This window comes from Artemia franciscana, chromosome 15 (assembly GCF_032884065.1).
Source record: "Artemia franciscana chromosome 15, ASM3288406v1, whole genome shotgun sequence".
NCBI lineage: Eukaryota > Metazoa > Arthropoda > Branchiopoda > Anostraca > Artemiidae > Artemia > Artemia franciscana.
In genome coordinates, this window is record NC_088877.1 from 22912634 (window position 1) to 22936471 (window position 23838).

General features: G+C 37.5%; 1 protein-coding gene across 4 annotated transcripts in view; it reads left to right on the forward strand.

Moving 5' to 3' along the window:
* Nucleotides 1-16128, forward strand: part of LOC136036205 (H(+)/Cl(-) exchange transporter 5-like) — a 110836-nt gene extending 94708 nt beyond the window's left edge. For all 4 annotated transcript variants that reach the window (XM_065718295.1, XM_065718296.1, XM_065718298.1 and 1 more), the window contains 2 exons: nucleotides 8094-8307; nucleotides 13391-16128. In XM_065718295.1, the coding sequence (XP_065574367.1) occupies nucleotides 8094-8307; nucleotides 13391-13484 (308 nt within the window). In that variant the 3' untranslated portion in view covers nucleotides 13485-16128. The remainder of the gene's footprint in view (nucleotides 1-8093; nucleotides 8308-13390) is intronic.
* Nucleotides 16129-23838: the final 7710 nt, after the last annotated feature.

Below are 23838 nucleotides of genomic sequence, written 5' to 3' on the forward strand. Positions count from 1 at the left end.
ATAACGTCTGTTAGGAGGTCACTCCACAAAGCCCTTTTTGAGGTATATCTAGCAATAAATTGCTAATAGTCCTGACAAGCAGCAATATTACGAATAGGCTAAATCTGGTTGGTTTAGCTGTTTTAGGTGTGTGCTTCTATAGCTCCTCTGATTAAGGAGCCGACGTAAACGCCAAAAGTCCGACGTAAACGCCAAAAGTCCGACGTAAACGCCAACACGTCAAGGCGACCCTGTGACAGTTGAAGGATATTTGTAATATCTTTGCCTGGTTCAGCATATCGGATAACCCTACATCCCTTCACTTAGACTATGCCTAATGGTGATTGCTCCCTTCTTATTACAGAAAAATTTTTCCGCAATTTATTTTAAAGCTCCATTGGACTAAATTGATTTAGTTCATATTTCATTAAATTATATTCAGTGATGTTTAAGTGTGCATCAGCTATTGTGAAGGAGGTACGACAGGGGGGGGGGTGTCTAAAGAGTGCATTTTAATATCTGCTTATCCTGACTCTCATTGAGCCTTCAGATAAACATCGAATAATGTTTGGGCAACGGGGGGGGGGGAGGGGTAGAAATCTATGTATAATCCCTCTTGGTTTCTGGGAATATTTTTAGCCTACGTCTTTATTATTGGGGCTGAGGAGGGTAATATTGCCCCTCCCATTGCGACAATCTTTTTATATGTAGCATAAAATTTGCAGTAACCTGCCTAAGGGCATAGAGATGGAAAGAGGAGGTGGATTATCATGAATCTCACCAAAAAATTTCTCAGGGGAACCTCTGTGGTACGTAAGGAAATGGTAATATTTCTCTTTTCCTATTTATATGCAAAGTTTCATTGTATTTAAACACATGTAAACAATATATTTAAAGATCAGAGAATCATATTGTAGAGGTTGTGATGGGCTCAATCACGTAGAAGATCAAGAGTCAACCATGGACAATGATAGCCCTCTCTGTCCACCCAAAATTCTGGAACAAAAATATCTATAAGAACTTATTCAACGAAACTATTGTTCATCGAAAGTTTTGGCTAAATTTTCAATTTTAATAATATCCTAACCTTTTATTTCTTAATTAGAAAACTGAAAAAGCGGTACGCTACCAATCAATTTAAGATTATTGATATATACCGCTACACTGGAATGAAACTATCCTACCTCCAAATAGCCGTCGATTCAAACTATCCTACGTCCAAAACCGCTACTTTTCAGGAGAGCTATTTGAAGTTTTTAAGATTATTTTTCAAGTACTTCAAAAAGAGATTATAGGGGAACAACCGAACTGTAGAGTTTCTTTTGTATTGGCTGTGTATTAGTGAAGATATTTTTGACCTACTTAGGTCAGAACGTCGAAAAAACTGGATATAGGATGGTAGTCATATTATTTACATCAGAACGAGACAATCCTAAGTCCAATTTTTGGACATAGGATACCTACAGATCTGAGAAGCCCTGCTGAAGGAAGGCACAGTTCATCCTATGTCCGTATTATATCAAATATATCACCATATATTATTTTAATTCATATTCAAAGTATGACAAAATGAAAAATTACTATTCGAAGTATCAAAAGGGAAAAATAAAACAAAGTTAATCAGAATCATCCAACTCCGCAGAACCTTCTTTTAAACAGTCGAACGGAAGGTCTCTGAAAAACTGGTCGTAAGCTTCAGGAATCATTTTTTTTTACAAAGATCTTGAATATCGCGGTACACTTCTTCGCTGAAGTTTTCCTCTTCTTGACCTCCTGATTGTTTCAATCATCTTGATGTCTTCAGCTGCCCAGCTAATCCGAACACTAATCATGTCAGGCAATGTGTAATCAACTTTCAACACTCGGATTTCTGTGAAGTTCACTTTAACCCCGTTGATATCGACGTTAAAATTATCACTGGTCTCTCTACATAGCCTATCAAGACCATAGAAATCAGAGATTCCCATTTCCTTTACTTTGTAAGGACTCTTCAAACATGCACTTTTTGCAATCTGAAACCACTGAGAAGGCATATACGCTGTTTGGTTCTTAGCAAATCTCTCGATGACAGCATGGACCGAATCGTTTTGATTTTGCTTGTGCCCGGTTTTAAGATACATGTGAGTAATTACTATCTTAAATTTACTAAATATTCAATTTAATAAATTTCTTAAATATTCGACTTATAGTAATAAGAAGAAACTTCTCCACGCGCACGCTGTAGGACCTTTTGCAAGTCAAAACACGCTATGATAATCCTTTCAGGGTTCATCTTTCCTCTCTCTTGTTCCTCTGCCATAGACTTTCTATTTTCTTCCTTATTTCTGATGTGCTCACTGTGCTGTATAGTCAACTGTTCTTTCATCTGAGGGCTAGCATTTTCCATCGCAACACACTTGTCACATGGGTCTTTTTTGGGACGGAAAAAGCTGAGATTTAACTCATGCTGAAAAATTTCTCTGTATTTGTCGGATCTTGTACCTTGTCTATTGTTTTCCAGGCACCAGTCTCGATAGAGTCTATAAAGGTGAGCATGAAATTTGATCCCATCCTCCAAATACTGATATTTAGATCTAACTCTGCAGTAATAGCTTGGGGCTTTTTTCAAAAGTTTTATATGCTCCCTGCATTATTTAAGTTCTCTCATATCGGTGAATATGCGGGATTCCTCTTTTCGACCTCTTTCATCCCTTTTCGCAGTTCCCGTACCATGCACTTTTTTCTTCAATGCAGTTTTCACCATCTGTTCAGAAATTCCTAGCGTATTTACGAAAAACAGTCAACAGACTTTATCAGGTTCCTCATTAATGCACAAGGAATACGCTACTGAAAACACCCTCCTCTCTGCTTTTTCAGTGTCATTGTTCTTTCCCTCTGTTCCTTCTTCATGATTATGATTATCGCTCTTACGTATCCTAGAACGATTTTTTTTCTTGGCTTGACTAACTTGCTAAAGTATGTAGTTTCTTTGTCTATTAATACCACCCAATTCCCAGTAAGACCTGAAAATGGTTATTCGAGTCTCTTCCGGAATTCTTTCATAACACATCATCCTGCACTTACAAGGCCCATTCATAGTCCTTTCTGGCACAGTCTTTCCTTTGATACTAATGTGTTTGATGCCAGCATTCAACATCTTCTTTGCTATGTATCTTTTCCAGCTGGAAGGTCTTCTCTTCCTCTTCTTTCCCTGGGCAGTAAGACTTTCTTCTGTTACACTAAGTTCACCAGCAGACGCACTGTTATTTTCCTCTATTCCACTAAGTTTGTTAGCAGAGGTATTTCCATTCTCTTTTATTCCACTAAGTTCATTAGCAGAGGTATTCCCATTCTCTTCTATTCCACTACGTTCATTAGCAGAGGCATTCCCATTCTCTTTTATTCCACTAAGTTCAAAAGCAGATGCAGCACCAGCAATGCCTAGCTCACAAAAGTTCTCGGATTCATCCTGAATGGTAGCTTCGCTTGCACCTAAGGCAGAATCGTTATGCACAGAAAGATCTGCACTAGAGCCTTGCTCATTAGTTTGAAAGTGCACCTCAAGATTCAGAATAGGAGTGTGTGACACATGAGGAGCGTCAGGAATGCACTGCATCATTCCCAGATCAAGACTAGTCTTTACTGTCAAATGCGAATCTGCACGGGTTTCATTCGTTTCAAACGAGCTGCCAGCTTCTGTGGTCATGGCCCATAGCATTCCTCCCAACTCTCCTGAGTAAATTACTGAGGTTTCTGGGTGACTCAAATAATTAGTGTTAGAGTTGCAGTCAGATTTGTTGCCAGTAGTTGTTGTCACTGCCGAACCTGGAAAAAAAAAATTATTACAGCAATGTCATACATAAGTACTATTTTCTTAGGGCAGTCAAATCTTATGTTGAAGCCCCGATAACTGCAGCAACAGTGAGTTAAATAAAATAAGCTTTTTATGTTGTTTAAGTTGTTGCCAGATTTAAAGATTGCCTCGTTAGATGTTTAGAGAAAATCTGATGTCACTGAATCATAGGTGTTGAAAATACTGTTTTCTTTATGTTTACTATTTATATGCTGCAAATATTCAGCCTATTCAGTTCAGTTCACTTGATACTACCAAACTCTATAAAATAAACGGGCAGTATCCAGGAAGTCTAGAAGACTTGTATCCAGGAAGTCTAGAAAACTTGTAAACTACTAATGGACTTGTACTCTAAAAAATATTTAGACTGAAGTTGTTAGAGCTACAATATACAATCTTACTCTCTTTTACAACATCCGAGCAATCATGGCTCATTTGAACCTATTAACGCCACTGTCCACCAGAAATACAGGTTGTCCGGCACATTTTAGTAGTCACATCGACCATTTCATATTCCCCACTGTAGAGCTAGTGAACAGGCAGAAGGGACGATGTAAAGTTTGACCTAAGAGATTGTGTCTAACCAGTAAAACCTATAAATATTGATGGTGGTGAAGGCAAACGTTGCCATCAAATCATCAAAGCATCGTTGTCCTGCAACTCATCAAAATTTACTGCTTGAAACTAGCTTAAGTCCAAATAAGGACACAGATAAGGACATAGAATAGTTTCATGGTGTGAGAAAAGCTAATTTGCAACATAGGATAAGAAAGAAAAAGGCTTTCTAGTGGCGTAGGGCCAATTCTGACTGCAAATTTGGATTCAGCACACAATTTAGCACAAAATAAACTAATAATCAATTTTTTCCATTTTTGGACATAGGATAGTTTGATTCGTAGCACATTTGGAGGTAGGATAGTTTCATTCTAGTGTAGCGATACAATTTAACAGCAAGAAACTGGGGGTCTATAGGGCTGGTAGCTTACATCATATATTGGTTAGGCCGGGACATGATTAAAAAAAAAAACGATCAGATATTAAATAGAAATAACAAGTTTTTGTCAGCTGAAAGTAAGGAACAACATTAGAACTTGAGATGAGCAGAAATCGTTCCGTATACAAGGGTGGCTACCCCTCCTGAACCTCCTGAACGCCCTGAACCTCCTGAATCCCAACTCTTTAAGAACGACTTCTGGAACACAGGGCCGTTGAATTAAATAATAAGCTTCTTTAAAGCACTAAAAAAAAAACTAGCGAAGCAAGCGAGGGGTTGAGTTGTGGGCAGCCCCCCTCAAATGCGGAATAATTTCTTTTCATTTTAAAGTTTTAATAATGCTCTTTACTTTCAACTGAAAAATTTGTTTTGTTTTTTTTAATGGGAATAAAAAGTGGCTCTTGTCCATAGCAACCAAAACTTTGTATTTAGATTTTCTGTTACCATACCTGCACCAAAGAATCTGCTTTATTAATCAGATTGTAAATGTGCAGTTTTTGTATTTTGAATTTGCCCCTCAAAATTTATTCGCATGGAATGTTTGCATAGTTATAGAAATGGTCAGGGGAACATTGTAGAAATGGCCAGGGAAATGGTCAGACATCCTCTTAATAAAACCTTTGCATAAGGTTCTATACCCGATGATAGTCGAGTCAGTCCTCCGATTTTGTGCCTTGCATGGAATATAATCTAGCCCCAAGGTACTTGGTCCACTTACCCAGTTGTATTTTTGAAAGACTTTTGATGCTGATGACATCCTTTCCTTCAAATACTCTCTTCAAAAGATATGCCACTAAACTTGCTGGCTCTCTTAACGTGCTTTGCTATCGGATATATCCCAAAAGCTTGGAATATCACTCTTGCTATCCTAGTCTCTAAGGTAGATGCAGCCCAAAACAACGTTCCTACTTATTAGTACTGACGAATTAAGCCTGCTGTCCTGGGTAGGAAAAGCATACGAGAGTGTCATTAATAAGACGTGCTTTAGTATCTTAAGTCGAAAGGGTGGTTAGTCGATACACATTACCGTTTAAGAAGACAAACAATCTACGTTTTGTCATCTGGTTGTACAGACCTAGGATTGGACATAGCTTCTTTCTTAGAAGCATGCCGTTCGCCTTCTCTCCTTTGTCATCCTAAAAGCTTTCAATCGTGTTCAACATGCTGTGTTCTCTTTTAGAAACTTCATGGCAATGGATTTAATAGTCAACTATTTCAGGTATCTCTAGATTTTCTTCACCAACTATCATTGTCCTTGACCTTTTTATTTCGAAGAAAAGCCCAGTGCTACCTGGAGCTCTTAAAGGAAGTATTCTATGTCTAACTCTCTGGTGTTTGCCAATAACAAGGGGCCAATCTTATTAATAGATCTCACCCTTTTGTCGATAATACGGTAATTCAAGCTTCAATCCAAGTCAAAAATTTAAGAGATTTGATGAATTATCTCTATAGGGAAGAATACGTCACCGCGCAGAAGTGCCTCCTCTGTAACAAATGGGCTTTAAAGATAATTTTTTGATAGTTATAAGTCGACTGGATACCTCATGGTTGGTGCTCAATAGCACTTTGGCCTTATTCGACTCAAAATCGCTGTTTGCCGATCAAAATGGCAAAAAATAGTTTATGCTCATGGGGGGGGGGGGGAGCTTAAGGGTTTCTTGCCCGGTCTTCTAAGGCCAATTTACGAGTTAGAGTTTTTTTTATTTCTTGAGGAGAAATAGCCTATTAACCTTCTTTTTTACTACCCAGTTTGAGAGCCGGTTATGGTTATTTGGTTATGTGGTCAAATCCAGTGTTCCCCCTTTCCCTGGATACGCCACTGACTAGAGTTTTAATTTTGCTTCTATTGAACCCTCTCCAAATAGTCCACGATGATTTATCACTCAGCTGTAATACCCTGTACTTAAAGCATAAACTTTATAATCGAATAATCATTCAATTGCCAGCAATTGTATGTTTTCAATTAAAATATAATCGATTCGTAATTAATTTTCTGAGGTAAAAATAATCGTAATAGAATCGTCTAGGCGGGGAGGGTGGTATCCCCCTGCTACAACCGAACTGGTAACTTTTATCTGTTCTCAGAATCCTGGTGTCGTCTTGTGTTCTAAAATAACCTCATCAAAATAGGAGACGAATTCTCCTAAAGCAAAAGACTGGGTTGAAACTCTCCAGAAATGTGGACCTAGATTAGGAGATAAATATATGCAAAGTAAAATGTAAGAAACTTAGTAATGTTTTTTTTTTTCTTGAACTTATAAAAATGAGCGTATTAAATAACAGGAAAAAAGAAAACACAAAAAAGGCTGTAATTCTTTGTGGGGGTGTGGCCCTTTATGTTCTGGACTGTGCAGTTTACGAAAGTTAATGAATCGTTAACATACTGATCGTAATCGTAACAATCGTATAATCGTACAATCGTAACATACTGAATGCCAAGCAGGCAACCCTGTCCAGTCACCTGTCTGAGCTTGTGTATGAGTCAACGTCTTGCCGATTTTTTTTTTTAGTTTTTATATATATTTTTTATTTTCTATTATTATTATTATTATTAATTTTTTGCTGTCTTAACTAGCTTTTCCATTCAAGACGCACTGATTATAGCGGAAATAGGCGAAATATGAAAAAAGGCGATTCATTTCTTTACCGATCTCTCTTGGAATAAGCACCTTGATTGGGTGGGAACCTCATGTGCAATAAAGCTGGTATTCACTCTTCGTTGCAAAAACCTTCTTCCTTCCAGCTCGATTTTCCCACTCCACAAGTCCTGTATCAGACCCACAGCTGGATATGGATGCCCGCTCTATGCTTGTCCTCCGAAAACTCCGTTGGTACAACTCCAGAAGATCCAGAATAGGATAAATAAGGTGGGCTGCGCCTCCACACATGACCCACTTCAGCCTTTAAATGAAAGGTTTAAAGTAGCGTCAATGGCTGTGTTCTACAAGTACATAAATTTGCTTCCCTCAGACGAGCTCTCTTGCATTTTACCCCTTTTCTTCAGCCTTCAAGCTAGACACGAAGGCACAAGGCAAGGAAGATACATCTCGATCCAATTATCTAAAGGAGGAAAAATCTATGAAATTCAATTTTTAATTTCACCGGTCTTATTGGTCAGGGAGTTAATTATAATTAAGATTACTATTGTATTTGGTCAATTTCATTATGCTGTTGCGTAATTTTGAAAAGCTTTTCGAGAATACAAGTTCGAATTTTACTAACCAAGTCAGAACTTGGGTGCTACTAATACGCGCGTTTTTTTTTTTTGTTTTTTGTTGTTTTTTTTAGGGAACGCGAAGCGTACTCAAGATGGTATTACTGGAGAAAGCCTAGTTATATTTAGTCCTACTTTACCAACTCAATGGGTTGGCCCCCCTCCATTGAAATTAAGAAGAATTCTTGACTTGGCTCCTATAACTATAACGGATCAGACTCCAATGGAAACAGTCATAGATATGTTTAGAAAATTGGGACTCCGACAAACTTTAGTCACACACAACGGGTGAGTTCTTCTTCTTCTTTTTTAATATGTTTATATGCAAGCTTGGACTTCTGAATTTTTTCCAAAATAAGGAATCTACAAAGGCTTAAAAAGAATTAACTAGAATTCTTTGCTTGGAAAGAATGTTTTTTCCTTTTTTGTTTAGCTTTTCTCAACTAAAAATTACGAAGGCCTCAAGAATGAAATTCGATTTTCTTGTAATCCCCCCCCCATCGTATGTCTGGTGACCAAGTGTATTTTAGGTACGTTACTACTACTACTACTAACAACTCACCGCAGCACCAAGCCGCCTGAGGCCAAGACAGCTGAGCACGCTCTTCCTACATCCCAATCTATTCAAAGCCTCTCTCTTTACACCCTCCCATGAAGTCTCATTTCAATTAAATCTTTCTTTATGACATCCTCCCTCCCCAACTGGGGATGACCTGCCTTCCGTTTAGCCCTAGACAGTTGGCCGAAAAGGACCACCTTCGACAATCTGTCAGAACGTGCCCAAGTCATCTCAACATTTCTCTCATTATAACCCTAGAAGGTGGGATTGAACCACACTTTTTATCTAGCCTAGTGTTTTAAATACGGTCAGTCAGTCGGTACCCAGAACCGTGCGTAGGCAATTTTTCTGGAAAACATATAGAAAATCTTCATCCGCTTTTCGGAGCGCCCATGCTTCAGAATCATATTTGACCACTCATCGCTGTAGGTTTCAATATTCTAATCTTGGTTAGCAAACTCATATTCCGATTTTTCAAACTTTTTTCAACTGTGAAGAAACACTCTGAGCACTGGCTATTCTACTCGGGGGATAGAATTCAACCCTGCTTAACTCCTGACTTAATATGAAACCAGCTGCTAACCTCATGTTCTACCTTAATCGCAGCAGTGTTATTCTTGCGCATAGCACTAATCACTCAAATGTATTTGTCGTGTATACCATATAAGGATAAGAACTTTGCTGAAGCTACTCTATCAACAGAATCGAACGCTTGCCCATAATCTATAAAACTGAGGATCAAAGGTGTTTGATAACTCAGGCACTTCTCAATTATTAATCTAAGAGTGAAAATTTGGTCGATACGTCCTCTACCCTTTTTAAGACCACACTGTTCTTTTCTTATAACTTTGTCTATTGCATCTCTCAATCTAAAAAGTATCATAATTAGGTATAAAAATAATTTTATACCTACAGAGACCAGGCTAATGCCTCGAAAATTACCACATTCACTCTTATCACCTTTCTTATACAGTGGTTTAATTAGGGTTTTCCTAAATTGCTACGTACTTACTCTTTTTCAAAAATCAAATTCATAATCATCAGTAACTTTTTTTTAATCTCAGAGCCACCATAGTTAAGATACTCATTTACCACATTATTCCTCACAAAACAAATCTCCCTTCACATCCAAGGTATCACAAGCTTTTCATTTTCCTCTATATCATTTCCTATTACTCTATCTTGGTTTAGCACATTCTCAAAATGTTCTGCTCTTCTCTCTTTAACTCTTTCCTTGCCACTAATTGTGGCCCCGTTCCTATCTTTAACTGGGACAAGTCCGGATTGACTTCTCCCTGTCAATTTGTTAACATGCCAGTACAATATTTTACTATTATGCCGTCTTGCTTCATCTTTCAGATCCTCGGCAATTTTACCCATGGCCTCTATTTCATACCTCCATAGCTCATATTTTAATACTTTTTCTACTTTCTTTACGTTCCTCACTGCTTTTTCATTTACGAAAAATTAAGCAAGAAAAGACGGGTTTTAATTTCAACTATTGAGCCCATAGTTGGGCTCAATAGTAGTGAACATAAGCAGTGAACATAAAACAAAAGCAAAGCGACATTTTAATTAAAAAATATTCCGAATATTTTGGCCCCACGTCCGGGAGTCTTCTCAACGAAAATAAAAACGAAAAGAACGAAAAAAAATCTGTTTTAAAAAAATAACATGCACAAAAAAAACAACTAAACACACGAAGAAGAAAAAATAAGAACAACTCACGTTATAAACAAACTTCCAGCACTGATGTTACAACATAAGAAAAAAACCAAAGCGAAAGTCTATAGTTAAACCATGGGTCACTCCTCTCAACATTCAGTGTATAAATTCAGTGTAGATTTATACACTGAGTTTTGAGAGGAGAGTGATCCATGGTTTCACTATTGACATTCGCTTTGGTTTTTTTTTTTCTTATGTTGTAACATCAGTGCTGGAGGTTTGTTTATAATGTGTGTTTTTTTTGTCTTTTTCTTCGTTTGTTTAGTTGGGTTTTTTTGTGTGTGTGCTATTTTTAAAAACAATTTTTTTCGTTCTTTTCGTTTTTTTTCCGTTGAGGAAGTCTCCCGGACGTGGGGCCGAAATATTCGGAATATTTTTAAATTAAAACGTCGTTTAGTTTTTATTTTTGTTCACTGGTTTGTTGAAACTAAAACCCGTCTTTTCTTGCTTAATTTCTTGTACAGGTTATTGTTCATGTTTGGATCTTTTACTCTGTCGCGGTTGTCCTCCTAGTGAGCTCAACGTTTAACCTATAGGTTGCTATTGGGTACCAGTTTTTGCTGCTAGAGTCACTACTGCGACACCAGCTGCTACTTGTTGGAGTTAGGGGCCAATAATTTGGAGAAACTAAGGGGAGTTAAATATCAATGAGAATGCTGCCTCTATCAACACTAATATGGTATATTTAATAATTTGAAAACAAAACCATATCATACTGCTTAGATAAATATTGACTTTTTCGAGTATGGATTAACCCCGTTTCCTTTTAGTTAAATGTTGACAGAAAAAGAGTCGATGACTAGTCAGTCAAATCAATAACTGAAATAAAAAGATGACCTGCAACTTCATCCAAGTCAAGGGATGTTGCATCATCTAGCCACGGCTACCGACAGAAAAATGGAGCAAACATACAGGGAGGATTTTTGCACTAACGTGCTATTGAAATCTCTAACCTTTAAGGGATGTACATCCACTCTGATAGGGGGGGGAGGTTAGGGATAACTTTGAAATTTTCAATGTCATCCTCTATAAATTGCAGCATGTTGGATTTTACGAGAAAAAGAGGTCTATTGTGTCTGAGAACTGTTTCGAAAGCTCTTGAATTTTGTCCCAAATATTAAAAGCTTCATTTTAACGCTTGATTGTTTTTACTGTTAAGTAGGAGCGTTTTTTAGACAGTAGTTCCGGCGAAGAGCTATATTGTGTAGACACCAAAAACGGAAATTTTGATGAGGTTGCCGTCGGGTATTAAAAGTTAATCGTTGTCCTCCCCTTATTGGGGTATGTTTGCTGCCCAAACCCGGGATAATTATGGAGAGCTTTTCATGATATGAAATTTGGTTTCAACTTAATTCCTGATTTAGCTCCTGCTTTTTTGGTTTTGGGGTTGTAAAACTTGCTTTTATTGAAGTTCAGTGCAAATTTACTTCGGGGTTTCCATGCCTATAGCTTTGCTGGGAGTAATTTCCCAAAAACATTTCAGACAAGGCCGAAATCGCTTGTCCCTACAGGCAGGTGCCCATGTTTAAGGGATGCACTGGCAAATATTTACTGAACAGTCAGAAAATACAAATAGTAAAATGAAACATTTGACGAAGAATTAAACTCAGTGATAAATATGCATGTAATTGGGACCATAGGAAGGGGTATTCTTAACGGTAGTATAATTGTAATAATAATCAAGGATAAAAAAGAATGACATTAGTGCAACCTGATGAAACGACACATTCTCCTGGTTATCATCATAAAACATAGTTGCTCAGTTTATGCTTTGTAAGGGAGCTATTATTCTTCCTTGCATTCTTAGCGCTTATTCAATAATATGAAAAAAACTTCGTTTTCTTAAAGAGTTAAAGAGGCTGCTTCCCAAAGTCGAACCTTAAAACGTACAGGAATTAAGAGAGGCAGTTGGGGGGCTGCTCCAAACCCCCCGCTTTTAAAGACTCTTTTGTACAGGTTTTTTTGTTGTGGGGGGCTACCACCCCCCTAACCCCCCGCTCTTGGCTTCGGAAAGGCCCTCTTTTAATTAACAAAACAAAAAACCTGTACAAAAGACTCTTTAAAAGCGGGGGGTTTGGGGGGCGGCAGCCCCCCAACTGCCTCTCCTAATTCCTGTACGTTTTAAGGTTCGACTTTTGGACGCAGCCTCTTTAACTCTTTAAGAAAACGAAGTTTTTTTCATATTATTTCTGTACGTTTTTCTACAATCCATGGTGGATGTAACTTAATAATTCCTGTACTCCTCGTACAGAAATTAGGACTGCATCTCCTAATTCCTGTACGTTTTAAGGTTCGACTTTGGGACGCAGCCTCTTTAACTCTTTAAGAAAACGAAGTTTTTTTCATATTTTGTGAAAAAAAAAACCGCCCGATAAGAGACTTGAACCCTTCACCTTAGGATTAAAAGTCCCACGCTCTACCGACTGAGTTAACCGGGCATGTTTGAAGTCGAAATACCTGCATGTGTATAAATATAACTTTTAAATAACTTTTAAGAATTTCAAAAATTAACATGGGCTCTTATGGGGAAATGGGTTTTTCTAAGCTAGAAAATCGGGGGGTTAAGATTTTCCGACGAAACTTTCCAGGAAAATTACTCGGAGAATTCCGCGTCGAATGAGTTTTCGTACACCCAGATCCGATGTCGGCTGTGACCTGTAGGCGTGGCAGAAAAAAAACAAAAGGAGAACATGAACATTAAGTGGCTATGCGTGGTTTCTGGAAAACAGGGAAGGAGTTATCGGATCGAGCTGAAATTTCGCGGATAAGCTCCTGGGCCCTAGTGGACCTTAACTTGTGAATTTCAGCCCGATCGGACAACATTAAAGGGGGGGGGTTTGGCGGGTCGAAACTTTCGGCCAGATTTTCCCCATGAAGGAAAAGTCGGAGGGGGATGAAATTTGACAGGTTTCTTAGTTAGGGCTCGGGCTACGAAATGCATCCCTTCCCATCTCTCTGCGACCACTGGAACCGAAGATCGCTTAACATTGTCATGGTTCGCCTCTTTAAAGAGGCACGAGTGTGCCTCCTTGATACTTTCTAGAAAGTGCAGTCCCGACATAAATAAGATTACTTTTCTTTTTATAGGCGTTTGCTGGGTGTCATTACGAAGAAAGATGTTGTGCGTCATATTAAACAAATGGAGGATTCTCGTGAGTTCTATAATCTACCTTTTCCATGAAATCTGTTTTCTAGTGAATATTAGAATCCTATGAAATGAAGTTTAGGTATATTTTAGCTCCTTAACTCTGTATGTTTTCCGAGACTTTTCTAATCTTATAATTTGAGTGAATTGTGTCACAATTACCTAACTTGATTACTGTACCAGGTGTTTTGTTTGATTATCTATTCATCCTGTTCGAATCCATTCACACTGATTCTTTTTTTTTCGTGTTTTTCCCCATTTTTTTTCTTAAATAAATGTCTCATAAAATTAGCGGTTTTACTCCTGTCGCTGCAAGGAATCCTTCTAGTTTTTGGTTTTCAGACGTGTTCAATGATGGAGAAAGTCTATCAACCCACAAGATGTAGTTTTATGTTATTTTTTGTAATTCTTTGCTTTTTCGGAACAAGAGTCAAACTTGGTTGGTACTTACCACTGCGTTTTGGCTCATGATGATTTTTTTTGCCCTTTTGGCTCCATCGAGTAAAGTGTTCTTGGCATACGAGCTTCTTTTCATCCATAGTTTTGAATTTCTTAAAAATAGGATTTTTTTTTTTTTTTTTTTTAATAGGTCTGTAAATTAGATCTAAAAGAATTGAAGTTTTTCAGACAATTTCCGATCAAAATAGATTTCTTCAAATTAATATCTATAGATAATCTGATTCTCCTACTCATAGCGTGGTGTCTTGTCTTGCAGCTTTGTCTCTTCCCTTTTTACAATATTTCTCTATCAAATAATGTTGCCCTTGAAATACGAGCTTCTTTCCATCCGTTGTTAACATACTTATTATGGTTGTTATTATCACTACGGGTGTACTCACAAAACTGAGTCGAGGCTCAGATGACAAAGGTACATTGCCTCCGTGCCTAAAAAATAAATAGTCGCTGGGCTGTTGGTGCCCCTTAAGCGTGGTATTTTGAGACTGGGCTTGCCTATCTTTTTTTTTCATTTTTGTAAAAGAGCCTTCCTTGATAGTGTCAAGTTGTGCACCATCGTTTTTCGCCATCCTAAAAATCCCACTTGCCATCTTCAGACTAATTCTGACAGGTAACACTCGTTCCTATCTGTCAGTAGTAAGCGGTGCTGGATCCTGAGAACATGTGCTAGCAAGAAAACTCCTTCTTCCACTTCGGATTCCTCCTCAAGAGTTCTTTCCTTGTGCTACTGGTGGCGCTTCATATTTTCAGGAGGATTACCCCCCCCCCCTTCCTGGACATGATATTAGCATCCATTACTGGCTTCAGTCCGTCCAATATTCGTAGTCATTCACAAAATACCCTTCCTGATATGTCACAGGCTGGACGATAGCTGAAACAAGCAGCACTAGGTCTCTATTTGTGCCTATTTCTCTTAGGGGCACCACGAGAAGTTTGTCGCCAATATCTCCACTTCTAACATATCTAACGTCTTTTTCCTTTTGCAATTAAAAGGATGACAGGATCAGTTAATACGATCATCCTGAAGCTTTTAATCATCTTTTCTAGGCATTTAATATCTTAAAGTTACAGCAATAGTATCTTTTATTATCTTGAACTCAGCCAACCTAAATACGGAAATGGTGTCTGAGTCTAAATACGGAAATGGTTTGTTTGCATTTCAATTTGATTTGCCGTCGTTAATATGTTTCAGTTAATTTTTTGCTATTGTTGTATCAAATTGAAGGATATTTGCGAATTACTTTATGATTTATTGTAGAATTATATTGTAATTTAGAGTCTATGTCGTTGTGCAAAAATCATTTTGTCTTGTTTACTTGTATTTGGTGAAGTTAAAACGGTGAACCGCTTGTTGTGGTATCAAGATTTCTCGGGACGTCTTTTCCATGAGAACTGTGAGCTATTAAAGGACCAATTATCGGCATCCATTGTCTATCCCTGTGCTGTCAGAATTTTTAAAAGCCATCAATTGGCTTTTAGTTTGCTTTGATTTTGCCAGCGGTTTTTATTTTAATATTGGTCGGATTTCATCTTCAAAGATGGTAGTGGGCATTGTTTGAATTTGTTTTTCTTCTTTATGTTACTGTGGATTTGAGATTTTTCTTTAAAGAAACGAATAAATAGTAGTTTTCGTTATTTGTGATTTTGAATGTAGTAGCACCAGTTAGCCCTGATGTATCAATTGAGAAAGTCTGAAAAACTCCTAAACATCATTTATTCTTTTTCTTCTTCCTTCGTCTTTCTTTTTTTTTCTCGTAACTTCAGGCTACTGCTGATTCAAAACCTGTTTTGTACTTGTGGGTTTGGTTTTTGACAGATTGAAATTGTTTTATTGTACTTGTTACTAGAAAAAAGAAGCTGTGTCAGTTAAATTAAATAGTATGTTTTCCCAGAAATGTGTTGGGGGGTTTGTTGTATTGTTTTTAAATGTTCAATGTCCAAAATTCAAGTCCTCTTTTTAGCAGTTTTGGGGAGTGATAGTTTCAATTTGAAATGGAGTTAGTTCCTTAGATAAACTGGCCTGTGCTATATTTACGATTTTGACTATTGAAGTCGACCAAGAATTTGAACAAGATGTAAGTGCTGTTTTGTGCTTGTTAAGACTCTTATTTCTTATGCTTTATGCAACTATAGAAGTATTACCAACACAAAGGGTTTTGTCATCTTTCACATTAATTAGGTGTTCTGTGTTTTTCATTTGAGAGAGTAAATTATTGAATTCAAACTGGCTTTCTTTGGCTATTTTAAGTTTGGATATAGGCTTCGGTACTAGAAAGTGACCTAAAAAATGGGTCCTGTGTTCGGTTTTAGCGGTATTTTCTTTTCAGTTACCAATCATCCGAGGATTTGATAGGAGTAATGTCTGTGTAATATAAATTAGTTCAAGCAAGTAAAAAAAAAAGAAAAAGTGTGTCAAATATTATGATAAAACCTGCATGTTCGAGGTCAAGTATAATTTAATGCAGTGGCTTGAAAAGTGTCCAAGATATTCTTCACACAAAGGGCGGTAGTGCCGCCCTGTGTGCCATCGCATCCTGTGAGGTGCGTTGGAAACTTTGCTTAAAAACAATGCTCCTTTAAAATAAAATACTGGTTTCGGTAAAAACACCAATCTGGCAGCTTAAACCTTTTCTGTAACAATTTAAAAATGATCTTTTGAGATCGTTTGATCAATCTCAAGATTGATCTGAGCGGGAACCCAACATCCCAGATTATTGCTATAGGGCCACCGCAAGAACAGAATATTCACATCAAAATCTCATTCTACTTTGATTAACTTCTAAGAAATAAGTATTGAAGGATAAGGGCCGATTTACTTGGTCATCTGTCTCTTTACAAAAGTCTTTTCCAGTAATCATAATTTACAAGTGCTCCAGCTATATTCTATCAAGGCTTCTTGTGGTAATTTGAAATGACTAACTTTAATTTTCCAACACCTGTGAAAAACTTTTACAAAGAAAATTAAATCCTATAAATACTAATTACTTTATGGTAAGTCTAGATTCGATACAGATTATAAATCTCTTGTACAAAAAAAAATTAAGTAAATTGAAACGCTGACCAATCAATGGTAACTGCTGCCACTACTTGTGCTATTCTTTTCGCTATTATTATATATGCCTTCACCAAACTGAGTCGAGGCTGAGGCTACTAAGGTCCACTGCCTCCACACCCAAAAAAAACTAATTAGTGATGGGGGGACAGATGTTTAGTTTTCGCATTCTAACCGTGTATTTGCCAACCTATATCTAATCCCAGCTGTAGTCTATTCTATTAGATACCCCCTTGTTCGCTGGGCCATATCTCATGTTGGGGAATTGGGGAATCAGCTTACTCTATTCGGGTGAAAGGATTTCAAAAATTGCCTGAGCCTTTAAGAAATTCAATAACCAAATCTATTTCCACCATACAAGGTTATAAAAAAAATGCTCAGTAATCCTAAATGTGTTGAGTAAATTTTTTGTTCCTTTGCAGTCCCATGTTTTTTATGGGTTCGACAATAGCTCTATCTTCCTACTGCCACTTTCCAGCAGCTTTGAAAGTTGGGAATGCAAGATTCCGGTCCATAGCTTGTCAGTGTTGCCCCAGCCTTAGCTGCTTTGTCTATCGTCTTATTGTCTGTGACTTCAAAGCGTCCAGGAGCCCGCATCTGCGTAACTTGGTTTCATTGGATGCTATTCTTTTTAAAAGTTTTCTAGCATTCCAGCTCAAGTTTTTCTGGCCCTTAGTATTCTCAAGAGTCTTTTGGCATACATGGTAATGAGTCAAGATACATACAACCATACCTGTACGTTCTGTTTGCATCATTCTCTTAGCTCTCAGTTATATTCCAAACTTTTCAGCCTGAAAGACCCTTACGAACTCCTAAGTGACAACTTATTTTTTTTCAGTCAAACCAGGGTCATTCTGGTAACCCTTGTCACCAAGGGTCATTCTGGCTCTCAATTTTATGTGATTTCGTGGATCATCTACATAACAAACTATTCATTGTTTTAGTAAAGCAGTGCTATCTTGTGCTTTACATGATTTCTATCCTTTATGTTACTTTGAAATTGCCTTTCAGTTTCTATCAATGGGACTATATTATCCATAGGGATTTTCAGCTCCCCACACCTACGAACTAACTGGAGGTCTCTACGGGGCTTTTGATTTTCCCATTTGGCATCTGTTGTCTCTTAGCTCATTGACCAGTGAGCTGTATGCTGGCATTACCTTTTATTCCATCTTCCTCTTGAAAATATTGTGTATGCTGGAGTTTCGTACTACTAGCTACTAACAACTCATTGTACCACCAAGCCGCCTGAGACCAAAACAACTGGGTACACAAAAAGCTTTATTTTTAGTAATGTATCGTTCCTAATCCGTTAAACGTGACCTAGCCATCTTAACCGTCCTCTCGTTATTGCCCTGAAATTGGGGTCGAACCACATGTTTGTAAATCTTGTTATTTGATACTCGGTCTGTCAAACAAGCTCCTAAAATTGTCCTTAGACAACATCTTGAGAAAATTCTGGAACACGTCTGGATGTCTTTCAAAGCGCCCGTTTTCAAGGGTGATACTTGATTATTGTCATTACCGTTGCTTCTATTATCCTTATTTTAGTTTAGAGAGTTATCTTCCTATTCTTTTAAAAAATGCACACTGTGCCTTGGCTATTGTATTTCCTACATCTTCACTGTATCTGCCATTTTTACAAATAAGGCCTTCTAGGTAAGTGAAGTTAACAACTTTATCAACTCTTTGGTTACCTAAGATCAGAATTTCATCCTCATTTATTCCTTGTCCAAGTGGGATAACTCAGTCTTGTTGACAATAATTTTCAAACCTGTATTCGTAATCTGAACTCTCGAAACCTCCAAAAAAGTATTCATTTCGCCGAAAATTATATATATGAGACTCGAATAATCTGCATAAGTCAAAAAGAATTTTATTTTATCAATTGATACCATGTTCTCTCTTAGCCTTTGCCGTGTTTTCTAATGGCAAAGAATCTGTCATAATCACGTGTAGGACACATCCCTGTGTAACGCCAAGTCCCACACTTAACTAACTATTCACCTTGCTACCTACCTCAACCCCAGTAATTTTATTCTCATACATAACACTAATCATTTAAGGTACTTTCCTAATGTACAATACAAGAATAGGACCTTTACTAAAGGGTTTCTATCAGATGAATCTAATGCCTGTTCATAACCTATAGAACTGATGACTACAGGGGTATGATTCTTCAAACACCTGTCAATGATTTATATACATGTGAAAATTCGGTTCACCATGCTAAAAATCAATGTTCTCTAAAAAAATTTATCTACAGTATCTCTTCGTCTAAAAAATTGCAAGCAGTCTATTCCTATCTTTATATCTATTTCTAAAAACTGTGTCAGTAAAAAATGAAACTATTAAGCAAGGTTCATACCTCAAGGTTTTACTAACTTTCCATTATTTCGATTTTTTATGCAAAATCTACCCATTAATTGTTCTTTTAATATGCCCCCCTTATTTCCAGATCCCAGAATAGATTCTTGAGTACGCGCAAGGTGCACATGGGTCTGTAGCGAATCTTTAAGTTGCTTGTGCATAACAAGATATCTATTCTGGTGGTATAATTCATCGTTACCTAAATAACTATTTTCTAGGAAGGAAAAAAAGGTTTTGCATAATGGAGAGTACCCAGTTAAATTTTCCCAAAAGGATGAACAGGCTTATAAAAAGGAGACAGTGGCTTCAATTGGAGAGGAGGTTCGGGGGGGGGATATGCTCTCTGAATTCTTTGTCCTCCCCTTGATTTTGAAAATACCTTTTTGAGGGGCACTTTCATTGAAAATGTTTTTTTTTTATTAAAATAAAAAAAAAAATCAGTTCGTCTGTTAGATTCTGAAGAATGCATTTTGACCCTTGCCCCTACCCTCTATATCCTCATGAATTGACGCCACAGCAAATAGGTCTTGAAAATAGGTTGTTCACAATTTACCTGTGGAAGCGAGCCAGAGGACCCTTTTCAATAAAGTTGTCATGGTTTTTATGGCACTTTTTTAACCAAGTAACTTTAACCAATATATTAGCCAAGTGACATATAGCAATCGCAAATTCTGTCGGTCTGTTGGTCCCGGTTTTGCTACTTTAGGCACTTCCAGGTAAGCTAGGACGACGAAATTTGGCAGACGTATCAGGGACCGAACCAGATTAAATTAGAAATAGTTGTTTTCCCGATTTGACCATCTGGGGAGGAGTGGGGGGGGGCGTTAATTCGGAAAAAATAGAATAAATGAAGCATTTTTAACTTACGAACGGTTGATCAAATCTTAATGAAATTTGATGTTTCGAAGGATATCGTGTCTCAGAGCTGTTATTTTAAATCCCGACCGGATCTGGTGACATTGGGGGGGGGGGGGAGTTGGGAGGGGGAAACCTAAAATCTTGTAAAACACTTAGAGTGGAGGGACCGGGATGAAACTTGGTGGGAAAAATAAGCACAAGTCCTAGATACATGATTGACATAACCGGAACGGATCCACTCTCTTTGGGGTAGTTGGGGGGGGGAGTTAATTCTGAAAAATTAGAAAAAATGAGGTATTTTTAACTTACGAACGGATGATCGGATCTCAATGAAATTTGATATTTAGAAGGATATCGTGTCTCAAAGCTCTTGTTTTAAATGCCGACCAGATCTGGTGACATTCGGGGGAATTTGGGGGGCCCTAAAATCATGGAAAACGCTTAGATTGGAGGGATCAGGATGAAACTTGGTGGGAAAAATAAGTGGAAGTCTTAGATACGTGATTTACATAATTGGAACGGATCCGCTCTGTTGGGGGGGGGGGGTAATTCTGAAAAATTGGAAAAAAATGACGCATTTTTAACTTACGAAGGAGTGATCGGATCTTCATGAAACTTCATATTTAAAAGGACCTCGTTACTCAGATCTCATATTTTAAATCTCAATCGGATCCAGTGTCATTGGGGGGGGGGCGTAAATCTTAGAAAATACTTGAAGCGGAGAGATCAGGATGAAACTGGATGGGAAGAATAAAAACCTGTATAAGATACGTGACTGACATTCCCGGACCAGATCTGCTCTCTTTGGTGGAGTTGAGGGGGGGGGGGGAGGGGGTAATTTGAAAAAATAAGGTATTTGTAACTTACGAAAGGGTGACCAGATCTTAATGAAATTTGATATTTAGAAGGATATTGTGCTTTAAAGCTCTAATTTTAAATTCCGACCAGATCCTGTGACATTGGGGGGAATTGGAGGGGGAAACCAGAATTCTTGGAAAACGTGAAAATTGGGGTATTTTTATCTAACTAAAGGAATTCATTTCTCAGAGCTCTTATTTCAAATCCCGACCAGATCTTTTGACGTTGGGGGGAGTTGGAGGGGGAAATCTTGGAAAACACTTGGAGTAGAGGAATCGGGATGAAGCTTGGTGGATAGAATAAGCAAATGTCCTTAATATGTGATTGACGTAACCGTACTGGATTCGCTCTTTGAGGGAGGGGTTCAGTGATTTGGCGAGTTTGGTGCTTCTGGACGTGCTAGGACGATGAAAATTGGTAGGCGTGTCAAGGAGCTGCACAAATTGACTTGTTAAAGTCGTTTTTCCATATTCGACCATCTGGGGGGCTAAAGGGAGAGGAAAAATTAGAAAAAAATGAGGTATTTATAACTTACGAGTGGTGATCAGATCTTAATGAATTTTGATATTTAGAAGGACATCGTGACTCAGAGCTCTTATTTTAAATCTTGACCGGCATTATGCCTCTGATTTTCCTTTTAAATCAATCTTTTGATTCTTAGAATTTCGTTAGAGCTCATACCATATGAGCTCTTGGTTCTTAGCTCTTCTTGCCTCGTCACAAGTGCCATATGAGCTCTTAGCTTTTGTTCTCCATAAATTTCTTATAATTTTCATATAAATCCGATGTGCTTAACCATTTGGTGAATTGGACTCTCTCGGAGTTTATTTTTAGGTGAAATACAGATTTACTGTGAAAAATACTATGCCCCTCCCCGCCTACCCAACCCCTAGGAAAAATCCTTAGACGCTGTACATTTAGCTGCAGTATGCTACCATCCTTTGTTCTTAACCAATTACTTTTATTTATTTGTTATACAATAACTGTTTTGTTTTTTTTAAACTCTAATTAAGTTCTAATGTTTAGATCTCTCAATGTGTAGACATAAATTTTGCAACTAAAACGCAGTTAGATCACATTGCTCCCGTTCAGCCCAAGGAACAGCCAAAATCGGACTGGAGACAAAACGAGTCACTCTTGACCGCTTTTTCTTTTTCTTTATTTTTTTTTTGCTTTCAATTTGATTCCATGATTTTAATGGATTTGAAGTGTCATGACCTCTCTATACATTAAACGATTTGATTTTGAAACATCATTCGCATACCGTTTTGAAACTGAATGACTAGAAACATTTTGGAGAAAATTATTGATGGATTTGAATACGAAATTCACAAAAAAATTTGAAGAATGAAAACAAAACGCGCAAAAGTTTTCCTTGAAACAGCAACTGCGGACGATTTTTGTTTTTATATTTTCGTGTAGCCTTTTTTAATAATAGCTTTGATGTTTAAATGCTTTTTTAAATCTGAATATGTATTTGAAGATCTCATTTTAAAATTTCGCTTAATTACTGCGTTTCCACAAATTATTAGTGACTGATTTTCGTTAGTTAACATTTTTACCAGCTATAGAAAACAGCAAATAACAATTTGGACGGAGGGAAGAGGTTATATGCCTATGCTGCAGGAAAAGTCGGCTGAGGTGATACATAAGACTTTATTAGATACTTTGCCTAAAGATATTTATTACCCACCCTATAAACTGTGCCCGCTCGATCGATTGGCCCAACCCTTTTTTCAGATATGATTTAGTTCTCAAGAAATTCAGTATTCTCTTCTTTTAAAAAAATATGTTATAGCTCAATTTTTCACTTCCTAAAATATTTGAGGAGTGAATACATTTTTCTTTTTTTCCTTGTCTTGAAACCTGACAGAGGCTAGTCTTGTTCATAGGACTGTTCTCTACATGAGTATATTCAAAAGACAGTGTCATCATTTCGTCAGTTCTTAATTGTGCGCTCTTAAATTTTGCTTCGTGTAGCTTTTGACTACAGCAACCGGAGTACGACTCAATTCTAACAAGATGTGACATATTTACTTTGATACAAATTAATTCATATCCATTTGAGTATTAATATGTTGGTATTGGCTTGACTTGTTGACAGAACCTGAACATGGCACTTTTGGGAAAGGAAGTCATTTTTAGTCGTATCTTGAAGGCTGTTATCGAGATAAGACGTTTTCAGCCCTGGGAAATCAAACCATTTTCCCTGTAAATATCCCTACTCTCCTTTTATTCGTCATGGTTCCAAACAATATTTGTCACTATTTCAATGCACGGCGTTCCAATGCTGCTTTCCGTTAGACCTCCTAAGGAGGATAAAGTTCAAATCACAAAGCCGAAAAATATCACTGAGAAATTCAATTGAGGTCTATATTTTTATAAGCGAAGACAGTACTCACATAACTATCAGACTAGAATATGACTATCCCAGATTGCCTAAGAGAATCATACAGAAATTACTAGGCAATGGTCTACCAGGACTACTAGTTATTATACAGACGGTCAATGATGCTATTAAGGCAAATTCATTACCTGTTGGTAATACTGCCTATATTACAATTGCTTGTCTTCGGTGGGGAATCAACCGCGTTTTCTCTTCATGCTACAATCAATTTACTGTGCTATAGATCAATTAGATACTCACTGATCTTTTAGCTAAATAAGGATACCAGTCTTTGATTTTGCTAGTGACAGCAGTTGAGCCCACACTCGTGTTCTTCTTAAAGCAGAGGGTCCAACGACGGTGATGGTCAAACTACTGGCTGGGGTAAATATTCTTTGTGAATTCAGAGC